The 22,153-nt window shown below is 55.2% G+C and overlaps 1 protein-coding gene across 2 annotated transcripts in view; it reads left to right on the forward strand.

The window, feature by feature from the left end:
* TTLL8 (tubulin tyrosine ligase like 8) overlaps positions 1–20,895 on the forward strand; it is a 33,935-nt gene extending 13,040 nt beyond the window's left edge. The window contains exons 9-16 of one of the 2 annotated variants that reach the window (XM_025400189.1): positions 4,844–4,992; positions 5,943–6,186; positions 7,266–7,689; positions 8,445–8,947; positions 10,672–10,694; positions 12,284–12,304; positions 19,500–19,592; positions 20,735–20,895. In XM_025400189.1, the coding sequence (XP_025255974.1) occupies positions 4,844–4,992; positions 5,943–6,186; positions 7,266–7,689; positions 8,445–8,947; positions 10,672–10,694; positions 12,284–12,304; positions 19,500–19,592; positions 20,735–20,895 (1,618 nt within the window). Of the gene's footprint in view, positions 1–4,843; positions 4,993–5,942; positions 6,187–7,265; positions 7,690–8,444; positions 8,948–10,671; positions 10,695–12,283; positions 12,305–17,186; positions 17,427–19,499; positions 19,593–20,734 lie in introns of those variants that run through there. The other variant, XM_025400190.1, reaches the window with a different exon arrangement.
* The last annotated feature ends 1,258 nt before the right edge of the window (positions 20,896–22,153 follow it).

Raw genomic sequence — 22,153 nt, forward strand, 5'->3', positions numbered from 1 at the left:
TAGTGCTGGGATTACAGGCATAAGCCACTGCACCCAGCCTAAATCTGTAATTTAAAAACTTTCCTACAAAGGAGGATCCAAGGCCATAATGGTTTCACTAGTTAATTAAATTTAATTAATTCATTACTTAAAATTGATTCCAATAACACACAAATGCTTTCAAGTAACAGAGAAGGAGAGAACATTTTCTAATCATTTTATGAGGCCAGAAAAGCCTGAGACCAAAACTTGAAAAAAGTAAAATAACAAAAAATTATAGGCCAGTATTTCTCATGATTACATATATACAAAACTTTAACCAAAATATTATTTAATGAAACCAGTGAAATGTGAATGAAATAATGCATCAGAACCAAATGGGCTTTATTCCAAGAATGCAAGGTTGGTTTAACATTGAAAAGTTAATCAGTTAATTTTATTACATTTTCAGAATGGAAAAGAAAAGCTGTAAGATTATCTCAATAGGCAAAAAAAAAATCACCTCAAGAGGCAAAAATTGATGAAACTTAATACCTGTCCTTGTAAATTTGTTTAGCCAACTTGGAAATGAAAAAACTCTTCTTTTTTTTGAGATAGGATCTCACTCTATCCACCTAGGCTGGAGTGCAGTGGCACAATCAGAGCTCACTGCAACCTCAAACTCCTGGGCTCAAGCGATCTTTCCAACTCAGCTTCTCAAGTAGCTGGGACTCCAGGCACATGCCACAATACTGGCTAATTTTTAAATTTTTTTATAGAGACAGGGTCTTGCTATATTGCCCAGGCTTGTCTTGAACTCCTGGCCTCAAGCAATCCTGCTTTGGCCTCCCAAAGTGCTAGGATTACAGGCGTGTCTGACTACACACAGCCAGATCTCTTCATTTGAAAGTTTAAGAGTCCAACAGCTAATATATTTCTTATTGGTTATATACTATTGAGAGTGTTCTCCTTGAAATCAGAATGAGACAAAGTTGCTCACCATCAGACTTCCGTTCAGCATAGACTGAATGGTCTGACTAGTTTAATAGTACAGGAAAAAAAAAAGTAAGGCATAAAGATCAGAAAGGAAGAAATAAAATTCTTATTTGTAGATGGTATGATTGCTCATATAGAAAATTTAATATTTAAATAATTTAAATAAATGGTAATGTGTTAAAATTAAGTGAAATCAGCAAGGCCACTGGGTACAAAGTTAATATACGAGACTCCATCATATTTCTATGTTTTAGCAACAAACTGTGAAATGAAATTCTAAAAACACAATACACTAACATCAAATAACAAACCTCTAGAAACAAATATAGCAAAATACATTCAAGACCCTAAATTGAAAGTTATGAAGTTAAAGTGACAGTAAATACCTAATAAACGTGTGTGTGTGTGTGTGTGTGTGTATAACATGTTAATGACTTAGAAGACTTAATAGTGTAGACATGTTTGCTTTTCTCAGACTAATCAATAGAGTCAATGTAATCCCAGCCAGAATCCCGAGAGGTATTTCTTTTGCAGGGCGGGGAGGGGGCAGGAGGAATTAATGAACTGATTTATATAGAAATATGAATGATTTAAGAAAAGCCAAAACAGACTTGATAAAGAAAACCAAAATCAGAGGACTTGTGCTCCAAATTTCAAGACTTACTCTAGATTTACAACAGCGAAGATGTGACATTGGGATAGGATCAGCGTAACAGAATAGAGTCTAAAGATAGATCCTCCCATCTGTGATCGCTGCATTTGAGATCATTAGGAAAAGGTTGGTCTTTCCACTAAATGGTGCTCCAGCAATGGTCAGCCATATGAAAAAAAATGTACCTTGAATTCTGCTTCACAAATACACAAAAATTAGTTTGATATATCATGTGATACGTGAAAGGCTTTTAAAAATGGGAACGCATTGGGCCAGGTGCTGTGGCTCACGCCTGTAATCCCAGCACTTTGGGAGGCAGAGGCGGGCAGATCACAAGGTCAGGAGTTCAAGACCAGCCTGGCCAATATGGTGAAAATGGTCTCTACTAAAAACACAAAAATTAGCTGGGTGCGGTGGTGTGTGCCTGTAGTCCCAGCTACTCAGGAGGCTGAGGCAGAAGAATCTCTTGAACCCGGGAGGCAGAGAGGTTGCAGTGAGCTGAGATGGTGTCACTGCACTCCAGCCTGGGGCAACAGAGTGAGACTCTATCTCAAAAAAAAAAAAAAAGGAGTAAAAACTGACATCACCAAGTGTTTGCCAATGTGTGGAGCAGCTGGAACTCTAGACATGGCTAGGGGAGTGTAAATTGGCACAATCCATTTAGAAAAGTCTTTGAGAGTTTCTTATATGTTTAGGCATCTACATATCCAATGACCGAGATAATCCATTCCGAGGTATTTATGCAGGAGAAATGGAAACGTGTCCTCAGAAGGACTTCATTCCTGATGGCCCAAATCTGGAAACTGCCAAACTGTCAAGAAGGAGGGGCTGAGCCACGCTACAGCGTGGATGACTCACACAGTCCTGTTGAAAGAAGCCAGACACAGGCAGGGCGCGGCAGCTCACGCCTGTAATCCCAGCACTCTAGGAGGCCGAGGCAGGGGGAATCACCCGAGGTCAGGAGTTCAAGACCAGCCTGGCCAAAATGGTGATATCCGCCTCTACTAAAAATACAAAATTTAGCTGAGCATGGTGGCTCATGCCTGTAATCGCAGCTGCTTGGGAGGCTGAGGCAGGAGAATCGCTTTAATCGGGAGTTGGAGGTTGCAGTGAGCCGAGATCATGCCACTGCACTCAAGCCTGGGTGACAGAGCGAGACTCCATCTAAAAAAAAAAAGAAAAGAAAGAGGCCAAACACAAAGGAGCACAAATTGTGTGGTTTCATTGACAGAAAGTTCAGGAGCAGGCCAGCCCCGTCTGCAGTGATAGCCTGGTAACTGGTCTCTTTGCCTGTTGAGGAGCCGAGGCGTTCGTGTCTCGATCCGGGTGGCGTGCACACGAGCGCACATGGACGTACATACTGTGCAACTTGACTTTTTCGAGTATGGGAGGGTGCACCCCACTGCGTTTTCTTAGACATGAATTAAAAGGAAGACCCAGGGGTGACCACCAGGTGGCAGCATCGGACCCCCGCAAGTCCCTGTGGCCGACTCATCCCAAACCACGTCAGGTGCGTGCAGGGGAGCTTCCCAGCTGCTGCCGGAGGGGATCTCTCTGGGAGTCCCCGGTGCCTCCGCCCGTCAGTCTCACCTGCTGGGCTCAGCTGGGATCCCTGGCAGGTGTGCCCCGGGGTCAGGACCCAGAGAGCCCTGGCTGTGGCCCGTGCTCGCCGTCAGCATCTGGAGGCCCGTGCTTGTTCTCTGACGAGTTTGGGGTGTGCATCTCATAGTTCCTGGACCTTGCCAGCTCCTGTGCGATGCTCCGCTGGGCTCCTGAGTGGCTCTGTCCCCCACTGCTCACAGCCTTCTCCCCACAAAGCAGGGGCAACACAGTGACGCGTGCACTTGTGGGGAGGGTGGTCCTGCCCAAATACCACCTCCCAATGTGAGGCCTGTCGCAGGCTCGGGGCTGGGCTGTGCTGGGAGGCTGTGAGGGATTCCTTCCCACAGCTCATCCTCCTGAGTGAGTCGCTGTAGCCCCGTGTCACTGGGAGCTTGCTGGTATCCTGGGCGGCCTTGGCTGTGACCAGCATGGTGGACGTCATGGGTGACCCACCCTGTTTAGACCTCAATAGTTTGGGGCTGGCCTGTGCCGCACAGACAGGGATGTTTCAGGGGTGTGGGGGGCTGACTGCATCTGGTTTGCTCCAAGTCCTCATCACAGTCCTGTTGCCATCCTGGGGTCAGGAGTGTGCGGTGCTCACCACGGAGGAGACATGGCAGCCAGTGAGAGCCGGGAGGTGCCCCTGCCTGAGATCACCTTTAGTCCTTCCCCGGGAGGGGCTTGTCACCACAGGGGCTCTCACCCAGGCCCCCTCCCGGCCACAGCTCCACAGTGGTGGGGCCCCTCCCCTGCTGTCAGGGACACCTCAGCCTTACTTCTCCCTTCAAGCTGCCCCCAGCAGGTGGGAATGGAACCCTGATGTCCTGTGTCCTCAGGGGCTTTGCCTCCCCACCCCAGCCCAGGCTGGCTGCGAGAGTCATGGCTGGTGTCCTCGGAGCCCCGCTGGTCCCCCCTCCTGCACCAAGGCCACCTTGTTAGGATGTCGTGGGGTCCACACTGGGTCTTCACAGCCCTGAGTTTGCCCATGCAGGATGGGTCCAACGGGCCCTGGGGCAGCTGCTGGTACAGGCATGGCTTCCCCCCCACCATCCGGGCAGCAGGAGTGCACCCCCGAGTTCTAAAAGCCACTCAAACAGCTCTAGTGCACCCCTGAATTCTAAAAGCCCCTCAAACAGCTCTAGTGCACCCCAAATTCTAAAAGCCACTCAAACAGCTCTAGTGCACCCCCGAGCTCTAAAAGTCACTCAAACAGCTCTAGTGCACCCCGAATTCTAAAAGCCACTCAAATAGCTCTAGTGCACCCTTGAGTTCTAAAAGCCACCTGGGAATGGCTGCGTCTGCCCCCGGCCTGTGTCTCCCACGTTTCCACCATAGCTACGCCTCCCGCCCCGTGCCTCCCACCGTTTCCACCCAGGCAGGGTGCTGCTTGGGGCCTGTGGCTGGCTCCGACCCACACACTGGGGTCCCCAGTGTCTTAACACAGCCCTTGTCTGGAGCAGCCTCACAGGGCTGTGTTTTCAGGTGTCCATACTGTTGGCAGAACTTCCTGGGCCGACCCGCAGCCCTTTCCCGCCAGGTCAGCTACAGGCCATCCTAGAGCAGAGTGCCTGCTTGGTGGGTGGGGCGGGACCCAGGCCTCCAAGTCTCATGCACTTTCTGGATCTTGCTTTGTAGTGGCGATGCTTTCATCTCCGATTCAAGAAATTACTTTCCGCAGTGCCAGGCTCTGCTGAATCAAATCACGTCCGTGAACCCTCAGACGGACATCGACGGGTTCCGGAACATCTGGATTATAAAGCCTGCGGCCAAGTCTCGGGGCCGAGGTGAGTCCCCTGGTGTAGGCGCTCCCTGCACCTCGTTCATCACGTTCATCTGGGCAAGATAAGTCCACTGGTGCGGGCGTTCCCTGCACCGAGTTCATAGCCACCAACGCCTGCACTTGATGCCAGGGGCCGTGAGTGAGAGGCAGTCTCAGGCCCACAGCGCCACAGGGAAGGAAGGGTGGGAGCAGAACGCAGAAGCAGGCGTGGGGGTCAGGACTCCGGCCCTGGGGCAGACCTGGAGGCGTCTTCACAGCATGTGTTCCAATCACAAGGCTGAATCTGGGTTGACGGGTTAATCAGGATTTCCTCCTCTGTATTCACAAACTGGTCTACGCTCTTCTTTTTATTATTTTTATTATTTTTTTTTTTGAAACTGAGTCTCGCTCTGTCGTCCAGGCTGGAGTGCAGTGGCATGATCTCGGCTCACTGCAGCCTCCACCTTCCAGGTTTAAGCGATTCTCCTGCCTCAGCCTCCCGAGTAGCTGGGACTACAGGTGCCCACCACACCCGGCTCAGTTTTTGTATTTTTAGTAGATAGAGTTTCACCATGTTGGCCAGGCTGGTCTTGAACTCCCGACCTCAAGTGATTCACCTGCCTCGGCTTCCCAAAGTGCTGGGATTACAGGCTTGAGCCACCACGCCCATCCTGCTGGCTCCCTTTTAAAAGTATCTCTGTCCCCGCCCCTTCACTGATCTCTGTGTCCCCTCTGGAGTCCAGAGGCTGGTTCTGTTGGGGGAGAGCCTGGGGGAGACTGGCACTGGCTTCAGCCTCATCCATGAGCGCTAAGCCTTCCCTGTCCCCGGTCCCCCCACCAGCAATGCTGCCTGCTGGCCCTGGACAAAGCCAGTGCAGGTCTCAGGGCCAAGCTGCGACCCTGCCCCAGGGCTCAGGAGCTCGGTCCCGCTGCACAGGGGCTGGGCATGCTGGGTTGAGCGGTGGCCTCTTGCAGACATAGTGTGCATGGACCGTGTGGAAGAGATCCTGGAGCTGGCGGCTACAGACCACCCTCTTCCCAGGGACAACAAGTGGGTGGTCCAGAAGTACATCGAGACGCCACTGCTCATCTATGACACCAAGTTCGACATCAGACAGTGGTTCCTCGTCACGGACTGGAACCCCCTGACCATCTGGTTCTACAAGGAGAGTTACCTGCGGTTCTCAACACAGCGCTTCTCCCTGGACAAGCTGGACAGGTCAGTGCGGTGGGCGAGCTGGACGCCTCAGGCCAGGGAACGGGCTGCTGCCCACCTGCCTGGGGCAGCCGCAGTGAGAAGCATCACGGGCAGGACCCCCTCACTGCCACCTGCCACCACGAGAGGCACAGATGGGGGGAAACTGAGGCTTGGGAGGCTGATGACCTCCCCCAGGGACAGGGACAGGCCCAGGCCCACTGACCTTCAAAGCCAGCACCCTACACCCCACACTCTGTATCATTTCTGGAAAATCTTAAAAGGCACCATTTTGCCTGTGCCCGGGGGATCGGAATGGAGTGGGCAGCACCTGGGCCCCAGTTCAGGGGCGGTGGCGTGTGGGGCGCCTGGTGGAGGCGAGTGTGCTGTCCGGGGTGGATGGACCCCCGCCTCACCCAGGACCCCTCGTGGGCATGATGGCGAGAGCCTGCGGAGTCCTCAGAAATGTGCTGCCCGCATGCTGATGCTGCCAGCCTCTGTCTGCGCCAAGCCTTCCTCTGACCATTGTGTGGTTCTCACTTGGTGTGAGGTGCTGGGGGGCCTGATGGCTGGGCAGGCAGGGGGTCTGCTTTTCAAGAGAGTGAGGATCCAGGGAGGCCCGAGAGCCATGTAACAGAGACCTTGCAGGGGAGTTAGCTCTGGCCCAGGCGAGGGGCTGCGGTCATGCCTGGTGGGTCATGCTTGAAGTCACACCCAGAAAGGCCTGGGAGGAGCCGGCCAGGTGCTTTGAATCTCACCTGCTCACTGCCTCTGGTCAAGTGGGCCTGGAGGGGGTCCAGGAACTCACTGTGCAAAAGCAGCTCCCAGGCAGTGAGAAGCCAGGGCCCCCTTCCAGCACCCGTTTCTGGGCCTCCAGCCATGAGCTGTGCGCCTGGCCAATCCCATGACCAATCTGAGCCCTGTTCCTCCATCTGGGACAGTAACACTCATCCCAACTGGGCCCCTCCAGCAAAGGGTGGGAGTCCTCAGGGGCAGAGTTCTCTAGAGCCAGCTGGGTGGACGCAGCGCGGCTGGGAGGACCGGCCTTGGGTGCCCTCCTGGGCCGGCGGAGGCTGAGCACCTGCCCCTTGTCCCCCCCACAGTGCCATCCACCTGTGCAACAACGCCGTCCAGAAGCACCTGAAGAATGACGTGGGCCGCAGCCCCCTGCTGCCCGCACACAACATGTGGACCAACGCCAAGTTCCAGGAGTACCTGCAGCGCCAGGGCCGTGGTGCCGTGTGGGGCAGTGTCATCTACCCGTCCATGAAGAAGGCCATCATCCACGCCATGAAGGTGGCTCAGGACCACGTGGAGCCTCGCAAGAACAGCTTTGAGCTCTACGGGGCCGACTTCGTCCTTGGAAGGGACTTCAGGCCCTGGCTGATCGAGATCAACTCCAGCCCCACCATGCACCCGTCCACACCGGTCACGGCCCAGCTGTGTGCACAGGTGCAGGAGGACACCATCAAGGTGGCCGTGGACCGCAGCTGTGACGTCGGCAACTTTGAGCTCCTGTGGAGGCAGGTGAGCCACGTCCGCCCCTGCCCGGGCGGTGGGCGCCATCCCCTGGGGGTTTGGTGGCTGCCCGCCATGCGGATGCTTTGCCACCTGGTCACTGGGCAAGGGTGGAGCTGCAGGCCGCCAGCGCCGCGGGGTCCATGGAGGACGCCAATCCTGCTCTGTGACCACACTCGGTCCCGCCAAGGGTCCAGGCCTGTCCTGCTCTCCCATGGGGCTCAGTGCCGTGTCGGCACCGGGGAAGGGGCTACTCCAGGTGTCCAGGCGAGCGGGCTGGCTCAGGCTCAGTGCCTCCGTCCTGTTCCCCGTCTCACCCAGCCCTGACTGGTTAGAGGTGGGGGCTCCAGGCCTGCAGCCTCCAGGCCCCCTGTGCTGCTCCTTCGCTTTGGCCTGCAGTGCCTCCTCCACTCCGAGGAGCTTCCGGGGGCCTCCCTGTGCCTGCAGATGTGCTGGAGCCATTGGGAAGCATGGCCAGTGCCTCTCTCTTGAGGCCTCTTTGTGGCTAAACTCAGGAAAAGAGCAGCCCAGTTCCTGGGTGTGGGGTCCCCCAGGCTGACTCCCAAGCCTCAGGAAGCCTTGGCTCCCCGCAGGTTCTCCAGAGCCTGGGAGCCTCCTGGTGGTCTGCGTGGGACCCCAGGTGTTCACTCCTGAGTCAGGTGGGGGTCTGTGCCCCAACCAGCCCCTCCTGCGCAGACCCCTCCTGCGTGGACCCCACCATCCCAGCCACAGCCCAGCACCCACCACCTGTTCCTTCCCCACAGCCTGTGGTCGAGCTGCCCCCATTCAGCGGGTCCGACCTCTGCGTGGCAGGCGTCAGTGTGAGGAGAGCCAGGAGGCAAGTGCTGCCTGCCTGCAACCTCAAGGCCTCGGCCTTGCTGTTGGACACCCAGCCACTGGAGGCACAGGGCCCCTCGGCCATGCCCGACCCTGCCCAGGGATCCCCACGACCAGCTCTCCAGCGAGACTTGGGACTGAAGGAAGAGAAGGGGCACCCCCTGGCCTTGCTGGCACCCTTAAGGGGGCTGCCCGAGAGCAGTGGCGCCCCGCAGCCTACCCGCAACAAGGCTGCTGGGAAGGTGGAGCTCCCGGCCTGCCCTTGTCGCCATGTGGACAGTCAGGCCCCAAACACCGATGTCCCCGAAGCCCAGCCCACCAAACATTGGGATCCAAACCAGCTAAATGCACACCCCCCGGCACCTGTGCCACAGAGCCTGAAGACAGTGGAGGGTGCCCTGCGTCCGCTGCCCGGAGGCAAAGGTAACCTGCGCCGCTCGCGGTGCGCTGTGGGGTTGGGGGCCGTCTACTCCATCCCCAGCCCTCGCCAGCAGCCGCTGCATCCTCCAGAGCAGGGCACAGGGCAGGCTTCAGTGTGGGGGCCCGGGGTGTCCCCGACAGAGGTGCCGGCGGGAACCGGGGAGCGGGGTTGGGGCACCTGTCCCAGCCCGGCAGGGGGGTCTCGGGGTGGGGGGAGTGGGAGTGCCGGCCAGGTGGGTAGTGGGGTCCCCTCTGTAGAACCTGGCGGGTGATGCCGTTGTCTCCACGCCTCTGGGGTGTGGTGCGGGTCAGGAGGATTTGCGTTAGGACCTCGAGCAGCTCCATGAACAGCACCAAACCCCCCGGCTGAGTGAGGTGGCAAAAGTGACTGCTGGGCTCTTGTGTGTGGTTTTCTGAAGGCTCTGAGGGGCTGAGATGACAGGTCTGAGCCACCACGCCTGGTCCCCATCGGGCTCTTCCGAGCCTCGGCTAAACGTTCAGACTTCAAGGGTTGCCACAGGCTGCTCTTGGCCTCAGAGTCGCTGAGAAGGACGTGGGGCAGGGACACGGCTGGCCAGCAGGGCAGCATCGCCCGTTCCTCCCACACGGGGGTCTTTATGACGGCGTGATGGGGGTCTTTAGGTGGTGTGATGGGGTGGTCTTTTTTTTGTGTGAGACTAAGTCTCGCTCTGTCGCCCAGGCTGGAGTGCCGTGGCGCGATCTCGGCTCACTGAAAGCTCCGCCTCCCAGGTTCACGCCATTCTCCTGCCTCAGCCTCCCGAGTAGCTGAGACTACAGGCACCTGCTACCTCACCCAGCTAATTTTTTGTATTTTCAGTAGAGACGGGGTTTCACTGTGTTAGCCATGATGGCCTCGATCTCCTGACCTCGTGATCCGCCCGCCTCGGCCTCCCAAAGTGTTGGGATTACAGGCTTGAGCCACCACGCCTGGCGATGGGGGGGTCTTTAGGTGGCATGATGGGGGTCTTTACAAGGCTGTGATGTGGGTCTTCAGGACGGCATGATGGGGGTCTTTAGGAGGGTGTGGTGGGGGTCTTTAGGAGGGTGTGGTGGGGGTCTTTNGAGGGTGTGGTGGGGGTCTTTAGGAGGGTGTGGTGGGGGTCTTTAGGCAGCATGATGGGGGTCTTCAGGACGGTGTGATGAGGGTCTTTATGAGGGCGTGATGGGGATCTTCAGGACTGTGTGGTGGGGGTCTTTAGGCGGCGTGATGGGGGTCTTTACAAAGGCGTGATGGGGGTCTTTAGGACTGTGTGATGAGGATCTTTACGAGGGTGTGATGGGGGTCTTTAGGTGGTGTCATGGGGGTCTTTAGGCAGCATGATGGGGGTCTTCAGGGCGGTGTGATGAGGGTCTTTACGATGGCGTGGGGGGGGTCTTTAGGATGGCATGATGGGGGTCTTTACAAGGGCATGATGGGGGTCTCTACAAGGGCATGATGGGAGTCTTTACCATGGCGTGCAGGTGTTGCCGCCTCCCTGATTCCCACTGAGATTCACGGGCTGGGACCACTCACGGAGATGCCTCTTGCCCCAGAGGAGGCGAAGTTCCTCCTGCAGCAGCCCCATGGCTACGGCCCACAGGGCACACGCCCAGGTGTGGGGATCACTCAGGAAGGCCCGTGACGTGGCCCCCAGACACCAGTGACCTCCCCAGTCCCCACGTGGTCTGCCCGCCACAGGGCAGTTTTGCCATAAGCAATGTCGCCGACCAAAGGAGTTTATGTTCCCCTTTACCAGGTCACCAGCGGGAGGCAGCTGGAGGCTTAGCCCGGTGCCAGATTCTCATGCTGAAGAGGAAAGATCTCCTCTGCCTTTGATCCTCACATACCAGCCGTGCCACCAGGGTTCTCCCTCCAGACCCTTCTGCCCGGTGCTGCGAGTTCACTGGGCAGATTGCCTGCCTTCGGAGTCCCCACAGATGACTGTTGATTCAACCTGGCATTTTGACACCACCTTACAGAGGCCTCTCTCTTTCCAGATCTGTGACATTTCCTCACCACCCACCAGCTGCTTCCAAAGCCGACACCACGTGTCGGAGGCGCCTCTCACTCGCGGGTGCTGCCGTCCGGAGGCGCCTCTCACTCGCGGGTACTGGCGTCCGTGCGTGAGTCGGGTTCCTGCTGTGGTTGCCATGCATGGCAAGCAACTCCAACCCGTGCGTACGAGCGTTTCACGGTCAGGCGAGGGCACGGCCGGGAGTAGCTGGGCTTGCTTCCAGACTCCTGGCTGGGCTCAGGCCGGCTCCACGTGCCCCTCGGCCTTACGCTAGTGGCTACCTGGGGTGTGTTTGTTCCGTGACAGTCAGGCAACCGTACCGGTGCACTCAGAGCCTGTGCTGCAAAATGCCTGTGGCGACAGGGTCACCTGGCCTCGTCCGGCCAGCAGGACAGGAAGTGCACGCTGCCCTTGGAGCTTGTCGGCTTAAGAACAGCAAACTGCTGGGATCACCTTGAATCTGCAGATCTTGGGAAGAACAGACATCTTTCTTTTTTTTTTTTTTTTTTGGACAGAGTCTCACTCTGTTGCCCAGGCTGGAGTGCAATGGCGCGATCTTGGCTGACTGCAACCTCCACATCCCGTATTCAAGCGATTCCCCTGCCTCAGCCTCCTGAGTAGCTGGGACCACAGGCGCCTGCCACCATGCCCAGTTAAAATTTTGTATTTTTAGTAGAGACAGGGTTTCACCATGTTGGCCAGGGTGGTCACAAACTCCTGAGCTCAGGTGATCCACCTGCCTTGGCCTCCCAAAGTGCTGGGATTAAAGGCATGAGCCACTGCGCCCGGCCGATCTGTTTTTTTTTTTTGTTTTGTTTTGTTTTGTTTTGTTTTGTTTTGTTTTGTTTTGTTTTTTGAGACTGAGTCTGGCTCTGTCGCCCAGGCTGGAGTGCGGTGGCCGGATCTCAGCTCACTGCAAGCTCCGCCTCCCGGGTTCACGCCATTCTCCTGCCTCAGCCTCCCGAGTAGCTGGGACCACAGGCGCCCGCCACTTCACCCGGCTAGTTTTTTGTATTTTTTAGTAGAGACGGGGTTTCACCGTGTTAGCCAGGATGGTCTCGATCTCCTGACCTCGTGATCCACCCGTCTCGGCCTCCCAAAGTGCTGGGATTACAGGCTTGAGCCACCGCGCCCGGCCATTTTTTTTTTTTTTTTTTTTTTGAGATGGAGTCCCGCTCTATTGCCCAGGCTGGAGTGCAGTGGCACAATCTCAGCTCACTGCAACCTCCGCCTCCTGGGTTCAAGTGATTCTCCTGCCTCAGCCTCCTGAGTAGCTGGGATTACAGGCATGTGCCACCACACCCAGTTAATTTTTTTTGTATTTTTAGTAGAGATGGGGTTTCACCATATTGGTCAGGCTAATCTCGAACTCAGACCCTCCGCTCTGAGGTGCAGTGGCTGTGCAGAGTGGCCAGTGTATTTCCGTGACTGACCCTCCGCTCTGAGGTGCAGTGGCTGTATAGTGTGACAGGTGTGCACCCTTTGTTGGTGAAGAGCAGTACTGCATTGCACACATGTGCCAGAGCCTGCCTGGTCCTCTGCTGACAGACAGCTGCCTTGCTTCCAGTGTAGGACTGTGATAAATGAAGTTGCTCTGATCATCCCGTGCCGGCCGTTACAGGGACATGTGCCTTTGTCTGTCTCGGCCATGTGTCCAAGAGTTTCACCACTAGGTCATGAAGGATGCTTGGGTTTTGCTTTAGAAGAAACTTCCAGTTTCCAATGTGGTTGTGGTGTTTTGCACTCCCACCCACCACATGAGAGTCCTGGTTGCCCCACATCCTTGCCAACACTGGGTATTGTCAGGCTGTGTTTTTAGCCAGTCTGGTAGGTGTACGGGTATCTCATCGTGGTTTTAACTCTTGTTTTTCAGGTGACCAGCCGTGCTAAGCACTTTGTTCATTAGCCATGCAGATATTTTGCTTTGCAAAATGTCTTACTAAGTCTTTTTACTGTTGTAAAATTAGGTTGCTTGTCTTTGGTTCGTTACTAACAGTGGCTTTTATATATTCTTTATATTTATTTATTTATTTATTTATTTATTTATTTATTTTTGAGACAGAGTCTGACTCTGTCGCCCAGGCTGGAGTGCAATGGCGCGATCTCGGCTCACTGCACCCTCTGCCTCTGGGATTCTAAGTGATTCTCCTGCCTCAGCCTCCTGAGCAGCTGGAATTACAGGCATGCACCACCATGCCCAGCTAATTTTGCATTTTTAGTAGAGACAGGGTTTCACCATGTTGGGCAGGCTGGTCTCGAACTCCCGACCTCAGGTGCTGGGATTATAGCCCTGAGCCCCTGCGCCAGGCCTCTTCTGTGTATTTATTTGTCAGATATGCACAATGGAACTGTTTCCTCCCAGGCTGTGGTTTGCCTTTTTGCTTTCTTAGTGATTCTTTTATTTTTGGAGTTTTTGCTAATTTTTTTTTCCTGTAGGTGCCCTGTAGGTGTATTTATTTGTGGATTACATGAGATAGGATGATGCAGACATGCAGTGTGTAATAATCGCTCAGGGTAAACAAGGTGTCCAGCCCCTCAGGCGTTTAGATGCTCTTATGTGATTCCTTCTACAAGCTTTGTGGTTTTGACTTTCACATTTTGGTCGATGATGCATCTTGAGTGAATTTTTGTGTATGGTGTTGTAAAAGCCAGTGATACAAATGGGCTCATTCTTGTCCTACATAACTAATTCAGAATCAAGGGGCAAGGGAAAAAAATACTCAGAACATAACCTGGCACCTGCTCCAAAAATTAAACTTTTCATGAGCCCAGCACCTAAAACAGCCCGTGTAATCCAAAGACAGTTTTATCTGTGAGCTGCTGAAACAACCTGCTGGGACTCGGAAAGTACTTTCACCCACGCCATCGTTCACCAGTCAGAGTCCCACAAGTCTCCTGGTGCTTACTGGTCTTTCTAGTGAGCTTGCTTGTGAAACACCACAGAGTACTTCTCTAAGAAAACTCCCAACCTTCTCTTGGTTCTTCAGACATAGTGAGATCACCCCGTCTGTGTGTATGCCCTGAATTGCATTCTTGCTTCCTAAATAAAATGTTAAATTTAGATTTTCTTGTGGCGGTCCAGTTGTTCCAGCGCCATCATCAAAAAGACCATCCTTCCTCCCACCGAATTACTTTGGCATCTTCGTCAAAAACAGACTCTCTTGAAGGAATTCTGGATTATTTATGCTGTTTCAACAATCTATTTACCTATCCTTATATCAATACCATACTGTCTTTGAAGTTTTCAAATATGACAGTGGGCCGGGTGTGGTGGCTCACACCTGCAACCCCAGCACTTTAGGAGGCCGAGTGGTGGGCACCTGTAATCCCAGCTACTGAGGAGGCTGAGGCAGGAGAGTTGCTTGAACCCAGGAAGCAGAGGTTGCAGTGAGCTGAGATCACGCCATTGCACTCCAGCCTGAGTGACAGAGACTCCACCTCAAAAACAAAACACAAAACAAAACCAAATATGAGAGTGTACATTTTCCAACTTTGTTTCTTCTTCAAAGTTGTGTTGGCTACTCTATGTCATTTGAATGGTTTTGTTGTTGCTGTTGTTGTTGTCTGTCTGTTTGTTTCTTTTGAGACAGAATCTCACACAGTCGCTGGGGCTGGAGTGCAGTGACGTGATCTCAGCTCACTGCAACCTCCGCCTCCTGAGTTCAAGTGATTCTCCTGCCCCAGCCTCCCAAGTGGCTGGGATTACAGGCGCCCACCACCACACCCGGCTAAATTTTTGCATTTTTAGTAGAGATGGGGTTTTACTATGTTGGCCAGGCTGGTCTCAAACTCCTGACCTTGTGATCTGCCTGCCTCGGCCTCCAAAAGTGCTGGGATTACAGGCGTGAGCCACCGCACCTGGCCTGAATTTTCATGTTAAGTATTTATTTATTTATTTTGAGACAGAGTCTCTCTTTGTTGCCAGACTGGAGTGCAGTGGTGTGATCTTGGCTCACTGCAAGCTCCGCCTCCCAGGTTCAAGCGATTCTTCTGCCTCAGCCTCCTGAGTAGCTGGGATGACAGGCACGCGCCACCACGCCCAGCTAATTTTTCTGTATTTTTAGTAGAGAGGGTTTCACCATGTTGGCCAGGATGGTCTCGATCTCCTGACCTTGTGATCCACCCGCCTCGGCCTCCCAAAGTGCTGGGATTACAGGCGTGAGCCACTGCGTCCAGTCTCATGTTAAGTTTTAAAAAGACCTGCTGGGATGTTTATTGAGATTGCATTAAATCTATAGATCGTTTTGGGGAGAATTGATATCCTACAATATTGAGGTTTCTGATCCCTGCACGTCATGTATCTCAACATTTATTTAGGTATTTTTCAGTTTCTCCAAGCAGTATTATTGCATAGTTTTCATTATATTTATTCCTAGGTATTTGATGGATTTTTGATACTTTTGTAAGTATATTTTGCAAATACATTTTGATGCTTTTATTAATAGTATTTGAAATTTTATTTTTCCACTTGTTTGTTGCTAAAATGTGGGAAATGCAATGGCTTTTGTACATGGACGCTGTGTCCCAGTGTGTTGGTAAATTCACCTCTTGGTTCTGGCAATTTGTAGATGCCTCTGGGTTTTCTACAAAGTCACATCACCTGCAAACAAATTCCATTTCACTTCTTCCCTTATGATCTTTATGCCTTTTGTGTCTTATACTTGCTGCTCCACACCTGCATGGACCTGCAGTGGTAAGAGGGGGCAGGAGTCTATTAACTGCAACAGGGGATGCCAGGTCTTCATCAGTGCACGTCGTCAGGTGCAGGAGTGCACGTCAGATGGAGGACTGCGCATCGTTAGGTGGTTGTCAGTTGCTTTAGGAGGTTAATTTTTGTAAATGTTTCTTGGTGCAAATAATGTGCGGTTCTGAGACTGTTCAGCATCATGAGTTGGACCAGATTTGTTTATTGTGTTGTTGACATATTTCATTTTCTTCGTCTGCTTATCAGTTACTAAGCAAAGTATGATAAGAATCTTGGAGATGCATATAATTCTGTCAGTTCTTGCTTTAGAGTTTTCAGATTGTTACTCATTTTATTTTGATGAGGATTTGCCTGGTATGTTTTTTCTTTCATCATTATATAAGCTTATGTTTTACATATTCCTCTGCATAAAATTCCGGACTGCCAATGTTTAATCTTTTAACCAGTGCACGTAACATTTATGTTTAAGGTAACTGTGTACATGGATTCTGTGGTGATTGATTCTGCTTAAGAAATCACCGCAAAGCAGAGCTGCTGACAAAGCAAACACTTACCCTCCACGTTTTCTGTGGCTCAGGAATCCGAGAAGGGCTCATTGGCATGGTGCTGCTTCAGGGATGCTCCTGAGGCCCAGTTCCAGTGTCAACTGAGGCAGCCTCATCTGAAGGTTTGCCTGGGGCTGGGGACCCACCTCCCTGATGGTGCACCCCCCATCAGTCCCTCCCACGTGCACCTTCCACAGGGCTGCTTGAGTGTCCTCACAACATGGCAGCTGGCTTCCTCCAGTGAGTGATTCAAGAGAGACCACTAGAGTCATGAGGTCTTTATGACCTCACCCGAGACATCACGTACCCCTGCTGCTCCTATGTTCTACTGGCCACGTGCTCCAAGCCTGATCCAGACAGGAGGGGAGCACACATGCATGAGTGCCTGGGAATGAGGGTCACTGCGGGCTGCCTTGGAGCCTGATGACCACAGTATCTAGCATCTGATTTCATTTAACTTTTGTTGATCTCATCTATTCTATGTTCCTTTTTCTCTCTGTTCTTGCCTTAGTTTTCAATGATGCTGCTTCTCTCATTTTGGTTTTTCCTTCTTCTGGTTTGGAGGTTACTGTCTCTGTTTCTAGTGTTTTACTAACTGCCTACAAATGACTCATTGCACGTTTAACTTACCAAAATCTAAAGTGAAGGAAGTGACACTTATACCCACCTGACAATACATCGACTTCGAAGCCTGGAAAATGTGAAGTCCCTGCTCCCTTCTGACTTACTGCTCTTGCTGTCAGGCTGTTTAACAATGTTTTTAACAGTCTACTGGGCGTCATTATCATCATCACTTGCACAGCCACTGGTTTTTAGATTTACTACATACATTCCTCTTTGCCCTTCACTCTTCCTGAGTCTCAGACTTCCAAGCATGTTCATTCTGAACCACTTTCATTCTACTCAAGACAGTGTCCCTTAGGGAGGCACCAGTGGTGGGACACTCGGATGAGTTTTTGGTCTGTCAATATCTTTTCCACACAGGTTCATGACAGAGTCAGATTCTCCGTGGCAGGAGTCCAGGTTGCAGCCACTCTCCCACCAAACACTGAATATGTCTTTCCACTGTCTTGTTTTTGCTGTGGCTCTCGGAAAATCGGCAGAGTCAGCCATCACTCTCCAAGGGGAGCTGTCGGTTCTACCTACCAGCTGTTAAGACTGTTTTAATACGATATCTGAGTATTCAATTTGATTTTTACTTATTCGATCTGGAATTTGAATGTCTTTGATGTGTGCGCTGGTGTCATTATTCAATTATGGACTCTCTCAGCCATTATGTCTTTAAATATTGCCTCCACCCCGTTCTGTCTCCTTCCCTTTGGAACACAAACTAAATGTTTGCTAAGCCTTCTCTCTCTCTCCCGGTATCTTTTAATCTCCCACTTCTTTGTTTGATTTATTTAGCTGCCTGTGCTGCATTCTAAAAATGTCTCCTCACCTGTCTTCCAGCTCATTTAAGGATGCTATCAACCCATTCAAGTTTTAATTTCTTAAAGTTTTCATTTTTAGAAGTTCTACTTTTTAATAAAATTATTTGACCTTTTTACTTTTTCTTTTTCTTTTTTTTTTTTTTTTGAGACAGGATCTCACTCTGTCACCCAGGCTGAAGTGCAGTGGTGCAGTCACAGCCTCCAACTGTCACCCAGGCTGGAGTGCAGTGGTGCAGTCACAGCCTCCAGCTGCAGCCTCCAACTCTTGGGCTCACTCGATCCTCCCACTTCAGCCTCCTGAGGAGCTGGGACCACAGGTGTGCACCACGCCCAGCTGTTTTTGATTCATCCGGGCATCCAACTGTTGGGGCTGCCACATTGTTGGGGGCATGGGGTGTCTTCTGTCGCCACACTCCAGGACCCAGAGCTCCAGGTGGCCCTGGTGGTGAAGCCTCCGAGTGAGGAGCTTCGGGGCTGGGTACCTTTCAGAGCGCCCTCTCCTTGGCTCACTCACCTTCCCTGGCCTGGACCTGGTCCACCCTTACCCGGTTGCCTGCTGCTTTTGCTTGCTTTTGTGACGCTTTTCCAATCTTATGCCCCTATTTGGTGGTTTTCCCTGGAAGGGTTGGTCTGGGTCCCAGACTGACTCCCTGGTACTGAGTGTACCCCATGAGCTTTAGTGGCTCCCCAGAGCCTGCTGACGCCCCGCAGTGAGTCTCACCCCAGCCCCGGCCTCCATACAGGGTTGGGGCCCAGGCCTTGGGCCTCCCCTCCCTCAGCAGGGTCCAGGCCCCACACCAGCTCTCGGCTAGCTCATGCACGCTCCATTAATCACGCACAGACACACGGAGAGCTGCAGACACCATGTCCCCTCTTCCTTGGCTTAGGGCGGGCCCAGCCTCTGCCCGGACTCACTGGACACACACTTTCTGGGCACCCCGGTGGCTCCTATCAGGCCCTGGGTGCTGGGGGACAAGGCCCTGCCCCATAGTGCTGACTGGCCTGCTGGGCCACCCTTGCAGACTTGACCTCCCAGTCCTGTGCCTGGCCTCTCTGTGTCTCTCTGCTGGGATGAGAGCCCCGGGGAGTGGGAGCTGCTCCCACCTCGTTCTTCCTGCGGCTCATGCCCTGCTTGTGCCACGCGGGGCCTGGCCTGTCCCGTGGGCCAGGCTGGCCCAGTCCTTCCGAGGTTCCTGGAAACCAAGGACTGCTTTGCACAGGCACTGGAGGCTCCCCCCACCCAGACCCCCGGGAAGAGTGACTCAGCCTGGGGCCCGGAGTTTGCTGTTGGCGGTGGGTGCCCCAGCAGGGTGGTGCCTGCACTTCTGGGTTGGGCTGTGGCTGCTTGGGAACCTTTAGCCCCGGAGGCTGGGAAAATCAGGGAGTCCCCCCTTCACCCCACATCCCTACCCCATCCTGAGACTCCTTCTCTCCCTCCCCCACCAGCTATAGCTGCAGCAAACATGCAGGCTGGCCTTACCCTAGCCCTTCCTGGCCTTGGAAACCTGAAGTTTGACTCACCGGCCCCAGTACATGGGGGACGGGGCTTGGCACCGGCTCACCCCACTGAGAAGGGCTGGCCAGAGCCATGGGACAGCCCCAGGGCAAGGGCAGCGGCTGGAGGCGAGTGAGAGCCAGGCCAAGGCCCCAGCCTCTCGGGTGAAAGGGACGCATGGTGGTCACACCTGCCAGCCTTGCCTGTCCTGTGACGCTCCAAGGAACTGTGTGAAAGTCCTTGAAAAGCAGCAGCTCCCATGCAGGGGGTGGCCTCGCTGAGTGGCCAGCCCCGCAGTGGACGGCACCTACCTGCTCTCGCCCATCATGGCTGCCACCTCTGAGTCCATGCAGGAGGGGGCACGGACTGCAGCCACCTGCCAGACCACGGGCACCGCATGGGATGGCTGGCCTGGGGCGTGCTCCCTCCAGCAGCTCCTGGCATCAGAACAGCCCATGGGCCCTGGTGAGGTCTGACCACAGGTTGTGGGCAGCAGGTCTTCTAGCTCCACTGGGAGCCCCAGCCCAGGTCCACTTCGAAAGTGCCAGCGTGACCAGATGGCCTGCACCCGGTGCAGCCTCTCGTGGGGACAGGGCTCGGTGGCTCCTGGAGCACCCCTAGTCTTAACACTCCCACCTCCCTCCTGAGCCCTCCAGCCGCTGACCCATCCTGGGACTCTGGGGCTGGCCCAGCACGCTGCTGGCCCTTGTCTGCAGGCATCGCCCTGTGCCCACCACCCACTTGGTCCCGGCCCAGTGGGGACAGGTCCTCAGCACCAGGCGTCTGAGCCTGAGCCCAGGCACAGCAGAGCAGGAGGAGTTGGGGTGGGGGCTGATCTTCTCCAAATGCCCTGGTGGGTTGGGTCCTTCTAGGCAGGACTGGCCTGGAAGAGGCTGATGAGCTAGAGGCAGAGCTGGACTGCCCCTCTGGGGTGGGGGCCCGGGCAGAGGAGTGTTACAGACGGTGAGGGGGGTGGAGAAGGGTACCATCCATCCGCAGAGCCTTCATCCCAGAGGCATGACGCCCCACTCCCGCCCCCCGGCCCGCGTTTGAGTGGAGGTCTTGGTTATCCGAAAGCTGGGGGAAGCATGTGGGCTCCATGTAGGAGCGAGTTGGGAGCCATCTGGGGCTGGACTCTCCGCCTGGGCTGGTCTTGCAGGTGATGAGGGTGGCCCTGGGGGGGCCTGCGGGGGGGCGTGGCCTTGAGGGGCGTGGGTGTCGCCTGTTGGTGGGTGTGGATAGAGGGAGGGGTGGGCGCGGTCTGGGGGGCCTGGGGACGAGGTCAAGGGGCGCTAGGCGCAATCAGGGGGCCTGGGGCGCAGTCGGGGATGGGCTGGGGTAAGAGAGCACAGGGGCGAGATTTGAGGGGTCTGTGGGCTCAGGGTCTGTGGACGCAGTCCAGGGTTCCCGGGGCGTGTGGGACGGTCAGGGGACTGGAGGAGCGGTGGTGGGGGTGCGGGGCCTGGGGACGCTGGTGGAGGAAGGCGCTGTTGCGGGTAGGGGGTCCCGGCGCGCGCCGGGCGGGCGGGTGCTGTCGGGGTGGAGGGAGGCGCGGCCGGGGGGATGTGGGGCCGGCGCACGCGGTCTCAGCGCCCCTCCCTCCCCAGGGCTGCCGAGGGACCCCCGAGGGCTGCCCTGCCTGGTGTGCCGCGGGCTGCTGCCGCCCGCCTGGCCCTGCAAGCGCTGCCGCTCGTTCCGCGCCGCGGTCCTGCAGGGCGCATCCTTCGTGCCGCTCGGCGGGCGGAGCTGCAGCCCGCGGACCCCGTGAGTCGGGACCGGCGCGGGGACCAGGACAACGACCCGGAGCCACGCGCGTCTTTGTGGAAACCTGCGCGGAGCTGAGGCCGAGAACACAGCGCTGTTGTGGAGAACCCGCTTCCTCGCCGTGTTTTTCTTGGGAGCCCCGCGCCCAGCACCCCCGCGCCCCTCCGGCCCCTCGGAGCCCTCTGGGGAAAGCTCCAGCCCGGATCCCAGGCAGACGCTGGTTCGTTCCTTCCCGCGTTCGTCCGAGGAGTCTCGGCGCCGCCCAGGGTCTCCGCACCCCGTTTCCTTCCACCTGGTGCCCAGCGCGGGCGCGGAGGGAGCCCTCGGGGTTGGACCCTCAGAGCCCTTCGCCGTTGGGCTTCCGGGCGCACGGATGGTCAGTGGGCCATGTGGCCGTGCTGCCCTGGGGACCTAGACTTGCAAGGACCCCATCCCCACCCCAGGCCTCGTCCAGCTGCGGTGGGTGGTCTCGGTGGCTGGGGCCTGCCCAGGAGTCGGTGGCCTGGCTCTTCATGGATACTGAGCAGGGCCAATCCCCCAGCCCTCAGAGACAGGGCGGGGAGCCCCCTGACCTCAGACTGGAGAGGGTGGCCGTGGGCCTGGGGCAGAGGGCAGAGGCTGGCCCCACTGCCCTTCCCTGGGCCTTGGGACCAGCTCCAGCCACATCCCGTGGGCCGTCCCCACAGGAGGTCACCGACTACTGGCCACCTGCAGCCCCTGCCTGCGTCATGGCACGCTGGGATGGTGCCTTCAGGTGATGGGTGTGTCATGGTGGGGGCCTGTCCCAGAGAGACCTGGAGAGAGGTTTGGGTGTGAGTGGGCCCACGGGGAAGGGACATTTGTCCTTTCTCAACGATCCTGCTGGTCGTGGCCATGGACATCGTCTGGGACACCCCTGCCACAGTACAGCAGCCCCCATTGTCCCCTGGTATAAGGAGGGCTGGAGGCCAGGCTGAGGGGCAAGGCCCAGCTGGAGTGTCCGTCTTACACCCCAGCCGGCCTGGGATGGGGGATAACAGTGGCCCGTCCTGGGCTACCCCCAAACCTGCTTGCCTGCTGCTGACCACGCTGTGGCATGGAGGCTGGCACTGGCCACTCTCTCCGGGGCACCGTGGCCACAGGCACGCTGCTGCAGGGGGCGGGCTCAGCCCCATTTACTCTGCCCAGCAGTGACCGCATAAGTTCCAGCCCATGGAGGGCTCTAGGCCAGGTGGGGGCAGGGTCGAGGTGCTGGTCCAGGATGCAGGGAGGTGGGCAGTGGG

This window comes from Theropithecus gelada, chromosome 10, assembly GCF_003255815.1.
Source record: "Theropithecus gelada isolate Dixy chromosome 10, Tgel_1.0, whole genome shotgun sequence".
Taxonomy (NCBI): Eukaryota; Metazoa; Chordata; class Mammalia; order Primates; family Cercopithecidae; genus Theropithecus; species Theropithecus gelada.